At 40.7% G+C, this 16,086-nt stretch overlaps 1 protein-coding gene across 4 annotated transcripts in view; it reads left to right on the top strand.

Moving 5' to 3' along the window:
* Positions 1–1,212: 1,212 nt before the first annotated feature.
* Positions 1,213–16,086, top strand: part of Csas (CMP-sialic acid synthase) — a 120,181-nt gene continuing 105,307 nt past the window's right edge. Inside the window, exons 1-2 of one of the 4 annotated variants that reach the window (XM_071657388.1) lie at positions 1,213–1,412; positions 12,472–12,596. In XM_071657388.1, coding sequence (XP_071513489.1) covers positions 12,473–12,596 — 124 coding nt within the window. In that variant the 5' untranslated portion in view covers positions 1,213–1,412; position 12,472. The remainder of the gene's footprint in view (positions 1,413–12,471; positions 12,597–16,086) is intronic. The other 3 variants (XM_071657398.1, XM_071657409.1, XM_071657418.1) reach the window with 3 other exon arrangements.

Here is a 16,086-nt window from a genome sequence, read left to right as displayed (position 1 = left end):
TGTGGGAGGCAGGTGAGGTGGTGTGTTGTGGTGGCCACCATAACATTAATGTGGGAGGCAGGTGAGGTGGTGTGTGTGGCTAATGAGGTGGTGTGTGTGGAGCCACCATAACATTAATGTGGGAGGCAGGTGAGGTGGTGTGTTGTGGTGCCGACCATAACATTAATGTGGGAGGCAGGTGAGGTGGTGTGTTGTGGTGGCCACCATAACATTAATGTGGGAGGCAGGTGAGGTGGTGTGTTGTGGTGCCGACCATAACATTAATGTGGGAGGCAGGTGAGGTGGTGTGTTGTGGTGGCCACCATAACATTAATGTGGGAGGCAGGTGAGGTGGTGTGTTGTGGTGGCCACCATAACATTAATGTGGGAGGCAGGTGAGGTGGTGTGTTGTGGTGGCCACCATAACATTAATGTGGGAGGCAGGTGAGGTGGTGTGTTGTGGTGCCGACCATAACATTAATGTGGGAGGCAGGTGAGGTGGTGTGTTGTGGTGGCCACCATAACATTAATGTGGGAGGCAGGTGAGGTGGTGTGTTGTGGTGCCGACCATAACATTAATGTGGGAGGCAGGTGAGGTGGTGTGTTGTGGTGGCCACCATAACATTAATGTGGGAGGCAGGTGAGGTGGTGTGTTGTGGTGGCCACCATAACATTAATGTGGGAGGCAGGTGAGGTGGTGTGTTGTGGTGGCCACCATAACATTAATGTGGGAGGCAGGTGAGGTGGTGTGTTGTGGTGGCCACCATAACATTAATGTGGGAGGCAGGTGAGGTGGTGTGTTGTGGTGGCCACCATAACATTAATGTGGGAGGCAGGTGAGGTGGTGTGTTGTGGTGGCCACCATAACATTAATGTGGGAGGCAGGTGAGGTGGTGTGTTGTGGTGGCCACCATAACATTAATGTGGGAGGCAGGTGAGGTGGTGTGTTGTGGTGGCCACCATAACATTAATGTGGGAGGCAGGTGAGGTGGTGTGTTGTGGTGGCCACCATAACATTAATGTGGGAGGCAGGTGAGGTGGTGTGTTGTGGTGCCGACCATAACATTATTGTGGGAGGCAGGTGAGGTGGTGTGTTGTGGTGGCCACCATAACATTAATGTGGGAGGCAGGTGAGGTGGTGTGTTGTGGTGGCCACCATAACATTAATGTGGGAGGCAGGTGAGGTGGTGTGTTGTGGTGGCCACCATAACATTAATGTGGGAGGCAGGTGAGGTGGTGTGTTGTGGTGGCCACCATAACATTAATGTGGGAGGCAGGTAAGGTGGTGTGTTGTGGTGGCCACCATAACATTAATGTGGGAGGCAGGTGAGGTGGTGTGTTGTGGTGCCGACCATAACATGGTAGACGGGCGGCTGATGTGGTCTTCCTTCAGTTGTTGTGGTTGGTTGCTCCTGATCTGCCTGCCTTACCAGGTAATATTGTCTCTTACTCACTTCTGGACTTATTACTGTTTTCCACTAATCAACATTAGTCAATGAAGTCAATATAAGTAACGACAAAACCGTAGGTCAAACATCATATTGTCCAGGCTAGACAAGTGTGGCCGTATGACAAGCATTTAATGTGACAATGTTCATGACAAATAGTGGTTTTCCAAAGCTACTTCTAGTGGGGAGGTGAATTGATGATATACCGTATTATCATAGTCTACAACACAACTGATATATTATTGTATTATCATAGTCTGCAACACAACTGATATATTACCATATTATCATTGGCAACAACATAACTGATATGTTGCTGTATTATCATAGTCTACAACACAACTGATATATTACTGTATTATCATAGTCTGCAACACAACTGATATATTACTGTATTATCATTGGCAACAGCATAACTGATATCTTGCTGTATTATCATTTTCTTCAACACAACTGATAAATTACCGTATTATCATAGTCTACAACACAACTGATAAGATACAGCAGTATCATAGTCCAACACAACATATTTATTACTGTATTATCATAGTCGGCAACATAACTGATAAATTACATCATTATCATAATCTACAACATACCTGATATATTACCGTATTATCGTAGTCTGCGACACAACTGATAAATTACCATATTATCATAGTCTACAACACAGCTGATAAGCTACAGCATTATCATAGTCCAACGCAACTGATATATTACTGTATTATCATAGTCTACAACACAGCTGATATATTACCATATTATCATTGGCAACAACATAACTGATGTATTACCACATTATCATAGTCTACAACATAACTGATAAATTACATCGTTATCATAATCTACAACATACCTGATATATTACCGTATTATCATAGTCTGCAACATAACTGATTAATTACAGTATTATCATAGTCTGCAACATAACTGATATATTACTGTATTATCATAGCCCAACACAACTGATATATTTCTGTATTATCATAGTCTACAACACAATTGCTATATTACCATATTATAATTGTCAACAACATAACTGATATATTACTACATTATCGTAGTCTACAACATAACTGATGAATTACAGCATTATCATAATCTACAACATACCTGATATATTACCGTATTATCATAGTCTGCAACACAACTGATAAATTACAGCATTATCATAGTCTACAACATAACATATATTACCACATTATTGTAGTCTACAACATAACTGATTGACTACACATTAGCATAATCTACAACACAACTGATAAGTTACAGCCTTATCATAGTCTCCAAAACAACTGATATATTACCACATTATCATAGTCTACAACACAACTGATACATTACCACATTATCATAGTCTACAACATAACTGAGGGGTTACCATATTATCATAGTCTGCAATACAACTGATAAATTTCAGCATTATCATAGTGTACAACACAACTGATATATTGCCGTATTATCATAGTCTGCAACACAACAGATAAATTACAGCATTATCATAGTGTGCAACATAACTGATGAATCACCATATTATCATAGTCTGCATCACAGCTGATAGATTTCACCATTATCATAGTCTACAGCATAACTGATTGATTACCATATTATCATAGTCTACAACAGAACTGATAAATTGCAGCATTATCATAGTAGATTATATGGGAGGGTATTGATTGAGAGGGTGAAGGCATGTACAGAGCATCAGATTGGGGAAGAGCAGTGTGGTTTCAGAAGTGGTGGAGGATGTGTGGATCAGGTGTTTACTCTGAAAAATGTATGTGAGAAATACTTAAAAAGCAAATGGATTTGTATGTAGCATTTATGGATCTGGAGAAGGCATATGATAGAGTTGATAGAGATGCTCTGTGGAAGGTATTAAGAATATATGGTGTGGGAGGCAAGTTGTTAGAAGCAGTGAAAAGTTTGTATCGAGGATGTAAGGCATGTGTATGTGTAGGAAGAGAGGAAAGTGATTGGTTGTCAGTGAATGTAGGTTTGTGGCAGGGATGTGTGATGTCTCCATGGTTGTTTAATTTGTTTATGGATGGGGTTGTTAGGGAGGTGAATGCAAGAGTTTTGGAAAGAGGGGCAAGTATGCAGTCTGTTGTGGATGGGAGAGCTTGGGAAGTGAGTCAGTTGTTGTTCGCTGATGATACAGCGCCGGTGGCCGATTCATGTAAGAAACTGCAGAAGCTGGTGACTGAGTTTGGTTAAGTGTGTGAAAGAAGAAAGTTAAGAGTAAATGTGAATAAGAGTAAGGTTATTAGGTACAGTAGGGTTGAGGGTCAAGTCAATTGGGAGGTAAGATTGAATGGAGAAAAAACTGGAGGAAGTAAAGAGTTCTAGATATCTGGGAGTGGATCTGGCAGCGGATGGAACCATGGAAGCGGAAGTGAATCATAGGGTGGGGGAGGGGGCGAAAGTTCTGGGAGCCTTGAAGAATGTTTGGAAGTCGAGAACATTATCTCGGAAAGCAAAAATGGGTATGTTTGAAGGAATAGTGGTTCCAACAATGTTGTATGGTTGCAAGGCGTGGGCTGTGGATAGAATTGTGCGCAGGAGGGTGGATGTGCTGGAAATGAGATGTTTGAGGACAATATGTGGTGTGAGGTGGTTTGATCGAGTAAGTAATGTAAGGGTAAGAGAGACGTATGGAAATAAAAAGAGCGTGGTTGAGAGAGCAGAAGAGGGTGTTTTGAAATGGTTTGGTCACATGGAGAGAATGGGTGAGGAAAGATTGACCAAGAGGATATATGTGTCAGAGGTGGAGGGAATGAGGAGAAGTGGGAGACCAAATTTTAGGTGGAAAGATGGAGTGAAAAAGATTTTGAATGATCGGGGCCTGAACATGCAGGAGGGTGAAAGGCGGGCAAGGAATAGAGTGAATTGGAACAATGTGGTATACTGGGGTCGACATGCTGTCAATGGATTGAACCAGGGCATGTGAAGCGTCTGGGGTAAACCATGGAAAGTTGTGTAGGGCCTGGATGTGGAAAGGGAGCTGTGGTTTCAATGCATTATTACATGACAGCTAGAGACTGAGTGTGAAAGAATAGGGCCTTTGTTGTCTTTTCCTAGCGCTACCTCGCACACATGAGGGTGGAGGGGGTTGTTATTCCATGTGTGGTGTGGTGGCGATGGGAATAAATAGAGGCAGACAGTATGAATTATGTACATGTGTATATATGTATATGTCTGTGTGTGTGTATATATGTGTACATTGAGATGTATAGGTATGTATATTTGCATGTTTGGATGTGTATGTGTATACATGTGTATGTGGGTGGGTTGGGCCATTCTTTCGTCTGTTTCCTTGCACTACCTCGCTAATGCGGGAGACAGTGACAAAGCAAAATAAATGAAAATAAAAATCATGGTCTCCAACACAACTGATAAATTACCGTATTTTCATAGTCTGCAACACAACTGATGAATTACAGCATTATCTTAGTATACGACACAACTGATATATTACCGTATTATCATAGTCTGCAACACAGCGGATAAATTACAGCATTATCATAGTCAACAACACAACTGATATATGAACGTATAATCATAGTCTGCAACGCAACTGATGAATTACTGTATTATCACAGTCTACAACACAACTGATATATTACATTATCATAGTTACAACATAACTAATATATTACCAATTTATCATAGTTTACAACATAACTGATATATTACCACATTATCGTAGTCTTCAACATAACTGATATATTACCACATTATCATAGTCTACAACATAACTGATATATTACTGTATTATCATAGTCTACTACTTAACTGATATATTACATTATTATAGTCTACAACATATATTACCATATTATCATAGTCTACAACATAACTGATATATTACCATATCATAGTCTACACCATAACTGATATATTACCACAATATCATAGTCTTCAACATAACTGGTATATTAATGTATTATCTTTGTCTATAACACAACTGATATAATACCGTATTATCATAGTCAGCAACACAACTGATAAATTACAGAATTATCATAGTCTACAACACAAGTGACAAATTACCATATTATCATAGTCTGCAATACAACTGATATATTCCTATATTATCATAGTCCACTACATAAGTGATGAATTACTATATTACCATAGTCTGCAACATAACAGATAGATTACCCTGTTATCATAAGCTGCATCACAATTGATAAATTACCATATTATCATAGTCTGCAACACAATGATGAATTACCACATTATCATAGTCTGCTACAACTAGTGTTGCACAGCATGATAACCTATTCTTCATAGTGTGTTGCTAGAATAGTGTGCGCTGCTGAAATTGTATAAGTGTATTATGTTCACTTTGAATAACTGCCATTTTCATGACTATGCTACTGTAGCCTTACATAACATCATGAAATAAAATATGATGCACCAGATCATGCTTTTCAGGCCTGTCTGTAATCACATGATATTTTCAAACAAAAGTAGCCATTTCCCAGAGTTAGTGTCGATGTGTAACAAAAATAAGTTTTACCCAAGTGGGTAATACACATGAAGAAAGAATTGACAGAATTTATAATAAGATATGAGCAAATAAGACTGTTCTTTATTGGTTCCTGAGTCTAGCTTGTTGTGCAGGAAATGGCAAATTGGTATAAGGATTAGAATTGGCTGCTGTATGAGGTTTTTAATGATCATGTTGATGGTAAAGGTGTATCACTTAGTGCATTACCCCAAATTTTCTTTGCATAATCTGCACTGCTATAATGTAATATCTTTCATGGTATACAATGCTCCAAATCATGTTTCACAATTACTGTATTCTCTAAACACTACAGAAGCATCTCAGAACACAATTACTGAATATTAGAAGCTGATAGTGATGCATATCTATTCTAGACAATTACTGGGTATTGTATTTAAAGTGAAAATAGGGAAGCAGCATTTGAAATTTTGTTTTATTATGATAAACTTGGAGATTGTGAGGAATGGTATTGTGGTTTAAGATGAATGTAGGGTGAGTAAATGTAAACTAAAAGAAAAAGTGAAAACTTATGTAGTGACCTGTAGTAAATGACATTTACCTTTAATATTGATATTTAGAGTTGAAATATGTTGACTGTCATATTGAACTAAACATGCTGTATGGTCCAGATAGATTCCATATGCAGTTGTATGCAATATTGTGTTTGAAATGAATGGTATTGCACAAAACTAGATGTACAAAGACTGAAACAAGCATTGATAGGTCTCCCTATCAGTTACAGAATATCACCAAATGCCTCACAGTTAATATCATAATGAGATTATATAAAACTTTTTAAAAGTAAATGAGGTGTGGAAATGGCTATTTTACTATGAGGCATGAGTGGAAGGTCTAATAAATAAAATAAAAAAGTGCTTCCTTGCAAGACATATCAACACTGTAGTGTCACACTTTTTTTTTTTTTTTTTTGCTTTGTCGCTGTCTCCTGCGTTTGCGAGGTAGCGCAAGGAAACAGACGAAAGAAATGGCCCAACCCACCCCCATACACATGTATATACATACGTCCACACACGCAAATATACATACCTACACAGCTTTCCATGGTTTACCCCAGACGCTTCACATGCCCTGATTCAATCCACTGACAGCACGTCAACCTCGGTATACCACATCGATCCAATTCACTCTATTCCTTGCCCTCCTTTCACCCTCCTGCATGTTCAGGCCCCGATCACACAAAATCTTTATCACTCCATCTTTCCACCTCCAATTTGGTCTCCCACTTCTCCTCATTCCCTCCACCTCTGACACATATATCCTCTTGGTCAATCTTTCCTCACTCATTCTCTCCATGTGCCCAAACCATTTCAAAACACCCTCTTCTGCTCTCTCAACCACGCTCTTTTTATTTCCACACATCTCTCTTACCCTTACGTTACTTACTCGATCAAACCACCTCACACCACACATTGTCCTCAAACATCTCATTTCCAGCACATCCATCCTTCTGTGCACAACTCTATCCATAGCCCACGCCTCGCAACCATACAACATTGTTGGAACCGCTATTCCTTCAAACATACCCATTTTTGCTTTCCGAGATAATGTTCTCGACTTCCACACATTCTTCAAGGCTCCCAGGATTTTCGCCCCCTCCCCCACCCTATGATCCACTTCTGCTTCCATGGTTCCATCCGCTGCCAGATCCACTCCCAGATATCTAAAACACTTTACTTCCTCCAGTTTTTCTCCATTCAAACTTACCTCCCAATTGACTTGACCCTCAACCCTACTGTACCTAATAACCTTGCTCTTATTCACATTTACTCTCAACTTTCTTCTTTCACACACTTTACCAAACTCAGTCACCAGCTTTTGCAGTTTCTCACATGAATCAGCCACCAGCGCTGTATCATCAGCGAACAACAACTGACTCACTTCCCAAGCTCTCTCATCCTCAACAGACTTCATACTTGCCCCTCTTTCCAAAACTCTTCCATTTACCTCCCTAACAACCCCATCCATAAACAAATTAAACAACCATGGAGACATCACACACCCCTGCCGCAAACCTACATTCACTGAGAACCAATCACTTTCCTCTCTTCCTACACGTACACATGCCTTACATCCTCGATAAAAACTTTTCACTGCTTCTAACAACTTGCCTCCCACACCATATATTCTTAATACCTTCCACAGAGCATCTCTATCAACTCTATCATATGCCTTCTCCAGATCCATAAATGCTACATACAAATCCATTTGCTTTTCTAAGTATTTCTCACATACATTCTTCAAAGCAAACACCTGATCCACACATCCTCTACCACTTCTGAAACCACACTGCTCTTCCCCAATCTGATGCTCTGTACATGCCTTCACCCTCTCAATCAATACCCTCCCATATAATTTACCAGGAATACTCAACAAACTTATACCTCTGTAATTTGAGCACTCACTCTTATCCCCTTTGCCTTTGTACAGTGGCACTATGCACGCATTCCGCCAATCCTCAGGCACCTCACCATGAGTCATACATACATTGAATAACCTTACCAACCAGTCAACAATACAGTTACCCCCTTTTTTAATAAATTCCACTGCAATACCATCCAAACCTGCTGCCTTGCCGGCTTTCATCTTCCGCAAAGCTTTTACTACCTCTTCTCTGTTTACCAAATCATTTTCCCTAACCCTCTCACTTTGCATACCACCTCGACCAAAACACCCTATATCTGCCACTCTATCATCAAACACATTCAACAAACCTTCAAAATACTCACTCCATCTCCTTCTCACATCACCACTACTTGTTATCACCTCCCCATTTGCACCCTTCACTGAAGTTCCCTTTGCTCCCTTGTCTTACGCACTTTATTTACCTCTTTCCAGAACATCTTTTTATTCTCCCTAAAATTTAATGATACTCTCTCACCCCAACTCTCATTTGCCCTCTTTTTCACCTCTTGCACTGTTCTCTTGACCTCCTGTCTCTTTCTTTTATACATCTCCCACTCAATTGCATTTTTTCCCTGCAAAATTGTCCAAATGCCTCTCTCTTCTCTTTCACTAATAATCTTACTTCTTCATCCCACCACTCACTACCCTTTCTAATCAACCCACCTCCCACTCTTCTCATGCCACAAGCATCTTTTGCGCAATCCATCACTGATTCCCTAAATACATCCCATTCCTCCCCCACTCCCCTTACTTCCATTGTTCTCACCTTTTTCCATTCTGTACTCAGTCTCTCCTGGTACTTCCTCACACAAGTCTCCTTCTCAAGCTCACTTACTCTCACCGCCCTCTTCACCCCAACATTCTCTCTTCTTTTCTGAAAACCCATACAAATCTTCACCTTAGCCTCCACAAGATAATGATCAGACATCCATCCAGTTGCACCTCTCAGCACATTAACATCTAAAAGTCTCTCTTTCGCGCGCCTGTCAATTAACACGTAATCCAATAACGCTCTCTGGCCGGCCATCTTTCCTACTTACAAACGTATACTTATGTATATCTCGCTTTTTAAACCAGGTATTCCCAATCACCAGTCCCTTTTCAGTACATAAATCTACAAGCTCTTCACCATTTCCATTTACAACACTGAACACCCCATGTATACCAATTATTCTCTCAACTGCCACATTACTCACCTTTGCATTCAAATCACCCATCACTATAACCCGGTCTCGTGCATCAAAACCACTAACACACTCATTCAGCTGCTCCCAAAACACTTGCCTCTCATGATCTTTCTTCTCATGCCCAGGTGCATATGCACCAATAATCACCCATCTCTCTCCATCAACTTTCAGTTTTACCCATATTAATCGAGAATTTACTTTCTTACATTCTATCACATACTCCCACAACTCCTGTTTCAGGAGTACTGCTACTCCTTCCCTTGCTCTTGTCCTCTCACTAACCCCTGACTTTACTCCCAAGACATTCCCAAACCACTCTTCCCCTTTACCCTTGAGCTTCGTTTCACTCAGAGCCAAAACATCCAGGTTCCTTTCCTCAAACATACTACCTATCTCTCCTTTTTTCACATCTTGGTTACATCCACACACATTTAGACACCCCAGTCTGAGCCTTCGAGGAGGATGAGCACTCCCCGCGTGTGTCACTCTTCTATCTTTGGTAATATTCTCTCGCTAGAGGTTTATTATTTCTCCCCTGGTAAGTTATAGGCCTATATCACTTGTTTCATGGTTAATTGGGTTTGCATCTAATGTCCTTTCTTTTCATAGATTAGAAGTTGTTTTTCTCTATACATAAAAAAAAAATCTTGAGAGAGCAGAAAGTATATCGCATCATCAGGTAGGTCAGGAAACAGTCATAGTTTTACATTCATTGAAGCAGTAAGCATGATATTAGCATAAATATCATTGGTCAGCTGGTTTATTGAACTGACTATACTACAGCTGTCTTGAGTATTAGTGGTATTATGTGTTTAGGATTACTACTATAAATGGATTACCAGTTTAGCTCCATGTTGAAACTAGCTTTCAGTATTAAATGATTGATTAATGTTATCATTTTTTGATATACTTGATCGCCATTTCCTGCATCAGGGAGGTAGCGCCAGGAAACAGACGAAGAATGGCCCATCCACTCATATACACATATGTATACATAAATGACCATACACACACACATACATACATACATTCCTATGAGTCCATGGGGAAATGAAACACAATAAGTTCCCAAGTGTACTTTCATGTAATAATCACATGATCAGGGGATATACAAGAAATATGTCAGTTGATACACAATGAAGAGACATAGCTAGGACACCATTTGGTTTACCAGTTGGCATCCTAGCTATGTCTCTATCACACACTCCCACAACTCCTGCTTCAGGAGTAGTGCTACTCCTTCCTTAGATCATGTCCTCTTACCAACCCCTAACTTTACTCCCAAGACATTTCCAAACCATTCTCTCCCATTACCCTTAAGCTTCATTTCACTCTGAGCCAGAACATCCAGGTTTCTTTTCTCAAACATACTACCTATCTCTCCTCTCTTCTCATCATGGTTACATCCACACACAGTCAGACATCTCAATCTGAGCCTTTGGAGAGGATTAGGACTCTCCGCTTGAGTCCTTCTGTTTCCTCTTTTAGAGATTCAAATACAAGAAGAAGAGGGTTTCTAGACCCCTGCCCCTTTCTACGACTCATGGAGAATATTAAGGTAGAAATCTTTCTCCCCTTCCTCAGGGATGAAATATGATAAACAGAATACTTTGAGATGGCTTAGACATGTGGAAAGAATGCAAGAGGGGGAGTTTATAAGAGGAGTGTATGATAGTACGCTTAGAGAGGTTGGTGTTAAAGGAAGACCCCTTGTGACATGAAAATAGAGTGGAAGAGTACTGGAGGGAGAAAATGGTGGAAGAATGCATGGGATGGTGTATTTGAGTGAGGCATGTGAGGACAGGGATAAGTGGAGACTATTTTGCTATGGCTACCCCTTTTATGGGAATTTGCAGAGGGAATGAGTGTCAGAGATATAGAAAAGTTGATAAGTAGGTAGATAGATAGATAGAAATTTTTTTTCTGAGATATGTTAGCGTATCATTGTTCACTGTTTTCTTTAATATTCTTATTTCTTATCAGTTTAACAAGCTGGAACAATCTATGCAACCACATAAGTACAAGTCTTAGCTCAGTATAAGTGAAATTCGTTTTTTAGAATTGGAAATAATTATCATAGAAATATGGTGCTCTTAATGTAAGTGAGGATGATGTGCATAAATGGTTAAAAGACAGCAACACAAGTGCAAAACTCTCCCCATTGCTCACAAATAGTAATTGCAGAAGGGGTCTTGATTACAGTATATTATGTCAGAATATGTGCCATACTTAAATCTGTTCTAATGTTTTTGCTGTTCAATATGAACAAGAATCCTCGAACTAGCAAAGGCTTTTCATTCCTTAAAGTAAAGTAGTCTGTACAGGCATGCAGATCCCTGTCAGTGTCATTATGGAAGTAAACTCTAGGGTTACTGAAGTTACAACTGGAGAAGATAGTAATGATTTCCATAACACCACTAAGCCCTTTGATAATAGTGAGAACTTTCAAATACCATTTTAATGCTGAACCTGGACGTGGCATATGACGTGTACCTTAAGAAACTTCCGTAACATGCACTAGAATTAGGAAAAAATGTCGAGGTAAGTGTAGTGTCTAGCTCATGAATATGCTTTTCGGTTTAAATCTAAATTTTTCATCTTATTACCATGCTCTCCATAGTTTAAAGCCAACTTTGTCATCTTACGAACATTCCTTCAGTTATCTAAAGCCAACTGTATCATCTTATAAACATGCTTCTCATAGTCTAAGGCCAACTTTGGTATAAACATGTGTTATAAACATGCTTTCCATAGTCTAAAGCCAATTTTATCATCTTATTGATATGCTTTCTGTTGTCTAAAGCCAACTTTATCATCATTTGAATAAATAATGATTTGATATACAGGTAATGAATGCAAATAAATTTTTTATTGGATATAGTGTTTCCCATTGTAATTGCTTATATTTTTGTTTCAGAATGTCAGTCACAGGTTTGGTGCTAGCAAGAGGAGGCAGCAAGGGGATTAAAAACAAAAATTTGATTTTGCTCAACAAGAAACCCTTGTTGCTAAGATGCCTGGAGATTATGCATGAAGCAGAGTGTAAGGATTTTATACACCTTAGTCTTTGTATGACAGTGAAAACCAGTGGTTGATAATCACCTACTATAATGTTGTCAGAGATCAGTGCTGCTTCCCTAAATACATCCCATTCCCCACCACTCCCCTTACGTCATTTGCTCTCACCTTTTTCCACCCTGCACTCAGTCTCTCCTGGTACTTCCTCACACATGTCTCCTTTCCAAGCCCATTTACTCTCACCACTCTCTTCACCCCAACATTCTCTCTTCTTTTCTGAAAGCCTCTACAAATCTTCACCTTTGCCTCCACAAGATAATGATCAGACATCCCTCCAGTTGCCCCTCTCAGCACATTAACATCCAAAAGTCTCTCTCTCACGCGCCTTTCAGTTAACATGTTATCCAATAATGCTCTCTGGCCATCTCTTGTACGTACATACATATACTTATGTATATCTCTCTTTTTAAACCAGGTATTCCCAGTAACCAGTCCTTTTTGAGCACACAACTCTACAAGCTCTTCACCATTTCCATTTACAACACTGAACACCCCATGTACACCAATTATACCCTCAACTGCCACATTACTCACCTTTGCATGCAAATCACCCATCACTATAACTCGGTCTCTTGCATCAAATCTGCTAACACACTCACTCAGCCACTCCCAAAACACTTGCCTCTCATGATCTTTCTTCTCGTGACCAGGTGCATAGGCACCAATAATCACCCATCTCTCTCCATCCACTTTCAGTTTTACCTATATCATTCAAGAGTTTACTTTCTTACACTCTATCACATACTCCCACAACTCCTGCTTCAGGAGTAGTGCTACTCCTTCCTTTGCTGTTGTCCTCTCACCAACCCCTGACTTTACTCCCAAGACATTCCCAACCACTCTTCCCCTTTACCCTTGAACTTTGTGTCGTTCAGAGCCAAAACATCCAGGCTCCTTTCCTCAAACATACAACCTATCTCACCATTTTTGTCATATTGGTTATGCCCACACACATTTAGACACCCCAATCTGAGCCTTTGAGGAGGATGAGCTCACCCTGCATGACTCCTTCTTGTATTTACCCTTTAAGAAAGTTAAAAATACAAAGAGGGGAGGGTTTCTAGCCCCCCAATCACATCCCCTTTAGTCACCTTCTATGACATGCGGAGAATACGTGGGAAGTATTCTTTCTCCCATATCCCCAGGGATAATATGTATATTTATTTATTTATTTATTTTGCTTTGTCGCTGTCTCCCGTGTTTGCGAGGTAGTGCAAGGAAACAGACGAAAGAAATGGCCCAACCCACCCCCATACACATGTATATACATACACATCCACCCACGCAAGTATACATACCCATACATCTCGATGTACACAAATATATACACACACAGACATATACATATATACACATGCACACAATTCACACTGTCTGCCTTTATTCATTCCCATCGCCACCTCGCCACACATGGAATAACATCCCCCTCCCCCCTCATGTGTGCGAGGTAGCACTAGGAAAAGACAACAAAGGCCCCATTCGTTCACACTCAGTCTCTAGCTGTCATGCAATAATGCCTGAAACCACAGCTCCCTTTCCACATCCAGGCCCCACAGAACTTTCCATGGTTTACCCCAGACGCTTCACATGCCCTGATTCAATCCATTGACAGCACGTCGACCCTGGTATACCACATCGATCCAATTCACTCTATTCCTTGCCTGCCTTTCACCCTCCTGCATGTTCAGGCCCTGATCACTCAAAATCTTTTTCACTCCATCTTTCCACCTCCAATTTGGTCTCCCACTTCTCCTCGTTCTCTCCACCTCCGACACATATATCCTCTTGGTCAATCTTTCCTCACTCATCCTCTCCATGTGCCCAAACCACTTCAAAACACCCTCTTCTGCTCTCTCAACCACGCTCTTTTTATTTCCACACATCTCTCTTACCCTTACGTTACTCACTCGATCAAACCACCTCACACCACACATTGTCCTCAAACATCTCATTTCCAGCATATCCATCCTCCTGCGCACAACTCTATCCATAGCTCACGCCTCGCAACCATACAACATTGTTGGAACCACTATTCCTTCAAACATACCCATTTTTGCTTTCCGAGATAATGTTCTCGACTTCCACACATTCTTCAAGGCCCCCAGGATTTTCGCCCCCTCCCCCACCCTATGATCCACTTCCGCTTCCATGGTTCCATCTGCTGCCAGATCCACTCCCAGATATCTAAAACACTTCACTTCCTCCAGTTTTTCTCCAATCAAACTCACCTCCCAATTGACTTGACCCTCAACCCTATTGTACCTAATAACCTTGCTCTTATTCACATTTACTCTTAAATTTCTTCTTCCACACACTTTTCCAAACTCAGTCACCAGCTTCTGCAGTTTCTCACATGAATCAGCCACCAGCGCTGTATCATCAGCGAACAACAACTGACTCACTTCCCAAGCTCTCTCATACCCAACAGACTTCATACTTGCCCCTCTTTCCAAAACTCTTCCATTTACCTCCCTAACAACCCCATCCATAAACAAATTAAACAACCATGGAGACATCACACACCCCTGCCGCAAACCTACATTCACTGAGAACCAATCACTTTCCTCTCTTCCTACACGTACACATGCCTTACATCCTCGATAAAAACTTTTCACTGCTTCTAACAACTTTCCTCCCACACCATATATTCTTAATACCTTCCACAGAGCATCTCTATCAACTCTATCATATGCCTTCTCCAGATCCATAAATGCTACATACAAATCCATTTGCTTTTCTAAGTATTTCTCACATACATTCTTCAAAGCAAACACCTGATCCACACATCCTCTACCACTTCTGAAACCACACTGCTCTTCCCCAATCTGATGCTCTGTACATGCCTTCACCCTCTCAATCAATACCCTCCCATATAATTTACCAGGAATACTCAGCAAACTTTTTTTTTTTTTTTTTTTTTTTTTTTTATACTTTGTCGCTGTCTCCCGCGTTTGCGAGGTAGCGCAAGGAAACAGACGAAAGAAATGGCCCAACCCCCCCCCCCCATACACATGTACATACACTCGTCCACACACGCAAATATACATACCTACACAGCTTTCCATGGTTTACCCCAGACGCTTCACATGCCTTGCTTCAATCCACTGACATCACGTCAACCCCTGTATACCACATGACCCCAATTCACTCTATTTCTTGCCCTCCTTTCACCTTCCTGCATGTTCAGGCCCCGATCACACAAAATCTTTATCACTCCATCTTTCCACCTCCAATTTGGTCTCCCTCTTCTCCTCGTTCCCTCCACCTCCGACACATATATCCTCTTGGTCAATCTCTCCTCACTCATTCTCTCCATGTGCCCAAACCATTTCAAAACACCCTCTTCTGCTCTCTCAACCACGCTCTTTTTATTTCCACACATCTCTCTCACCCTTACGTTACTTACTCGATCAAACCACCTCACACCACACATTGTCCTCAAACATCTCATTTC

Source organism: Panulirus ornatus, chromosome 4 (assembly GCF_036320965.1).
Source record: "Panulirus ornatus isolate Po-2019 chromosome 4, ASM3632096v1, whole genome shotgun sequence".
Lineage (NCBI taxonomy): Eukaryota > Metazoa > Arthropoda > Malacostraca > Decapoda > Palinuridae > Panulirus > Panulirus ornatus.
This window is presented reverse-complemented; position numbering and strand designations above follow the sequence as displayed.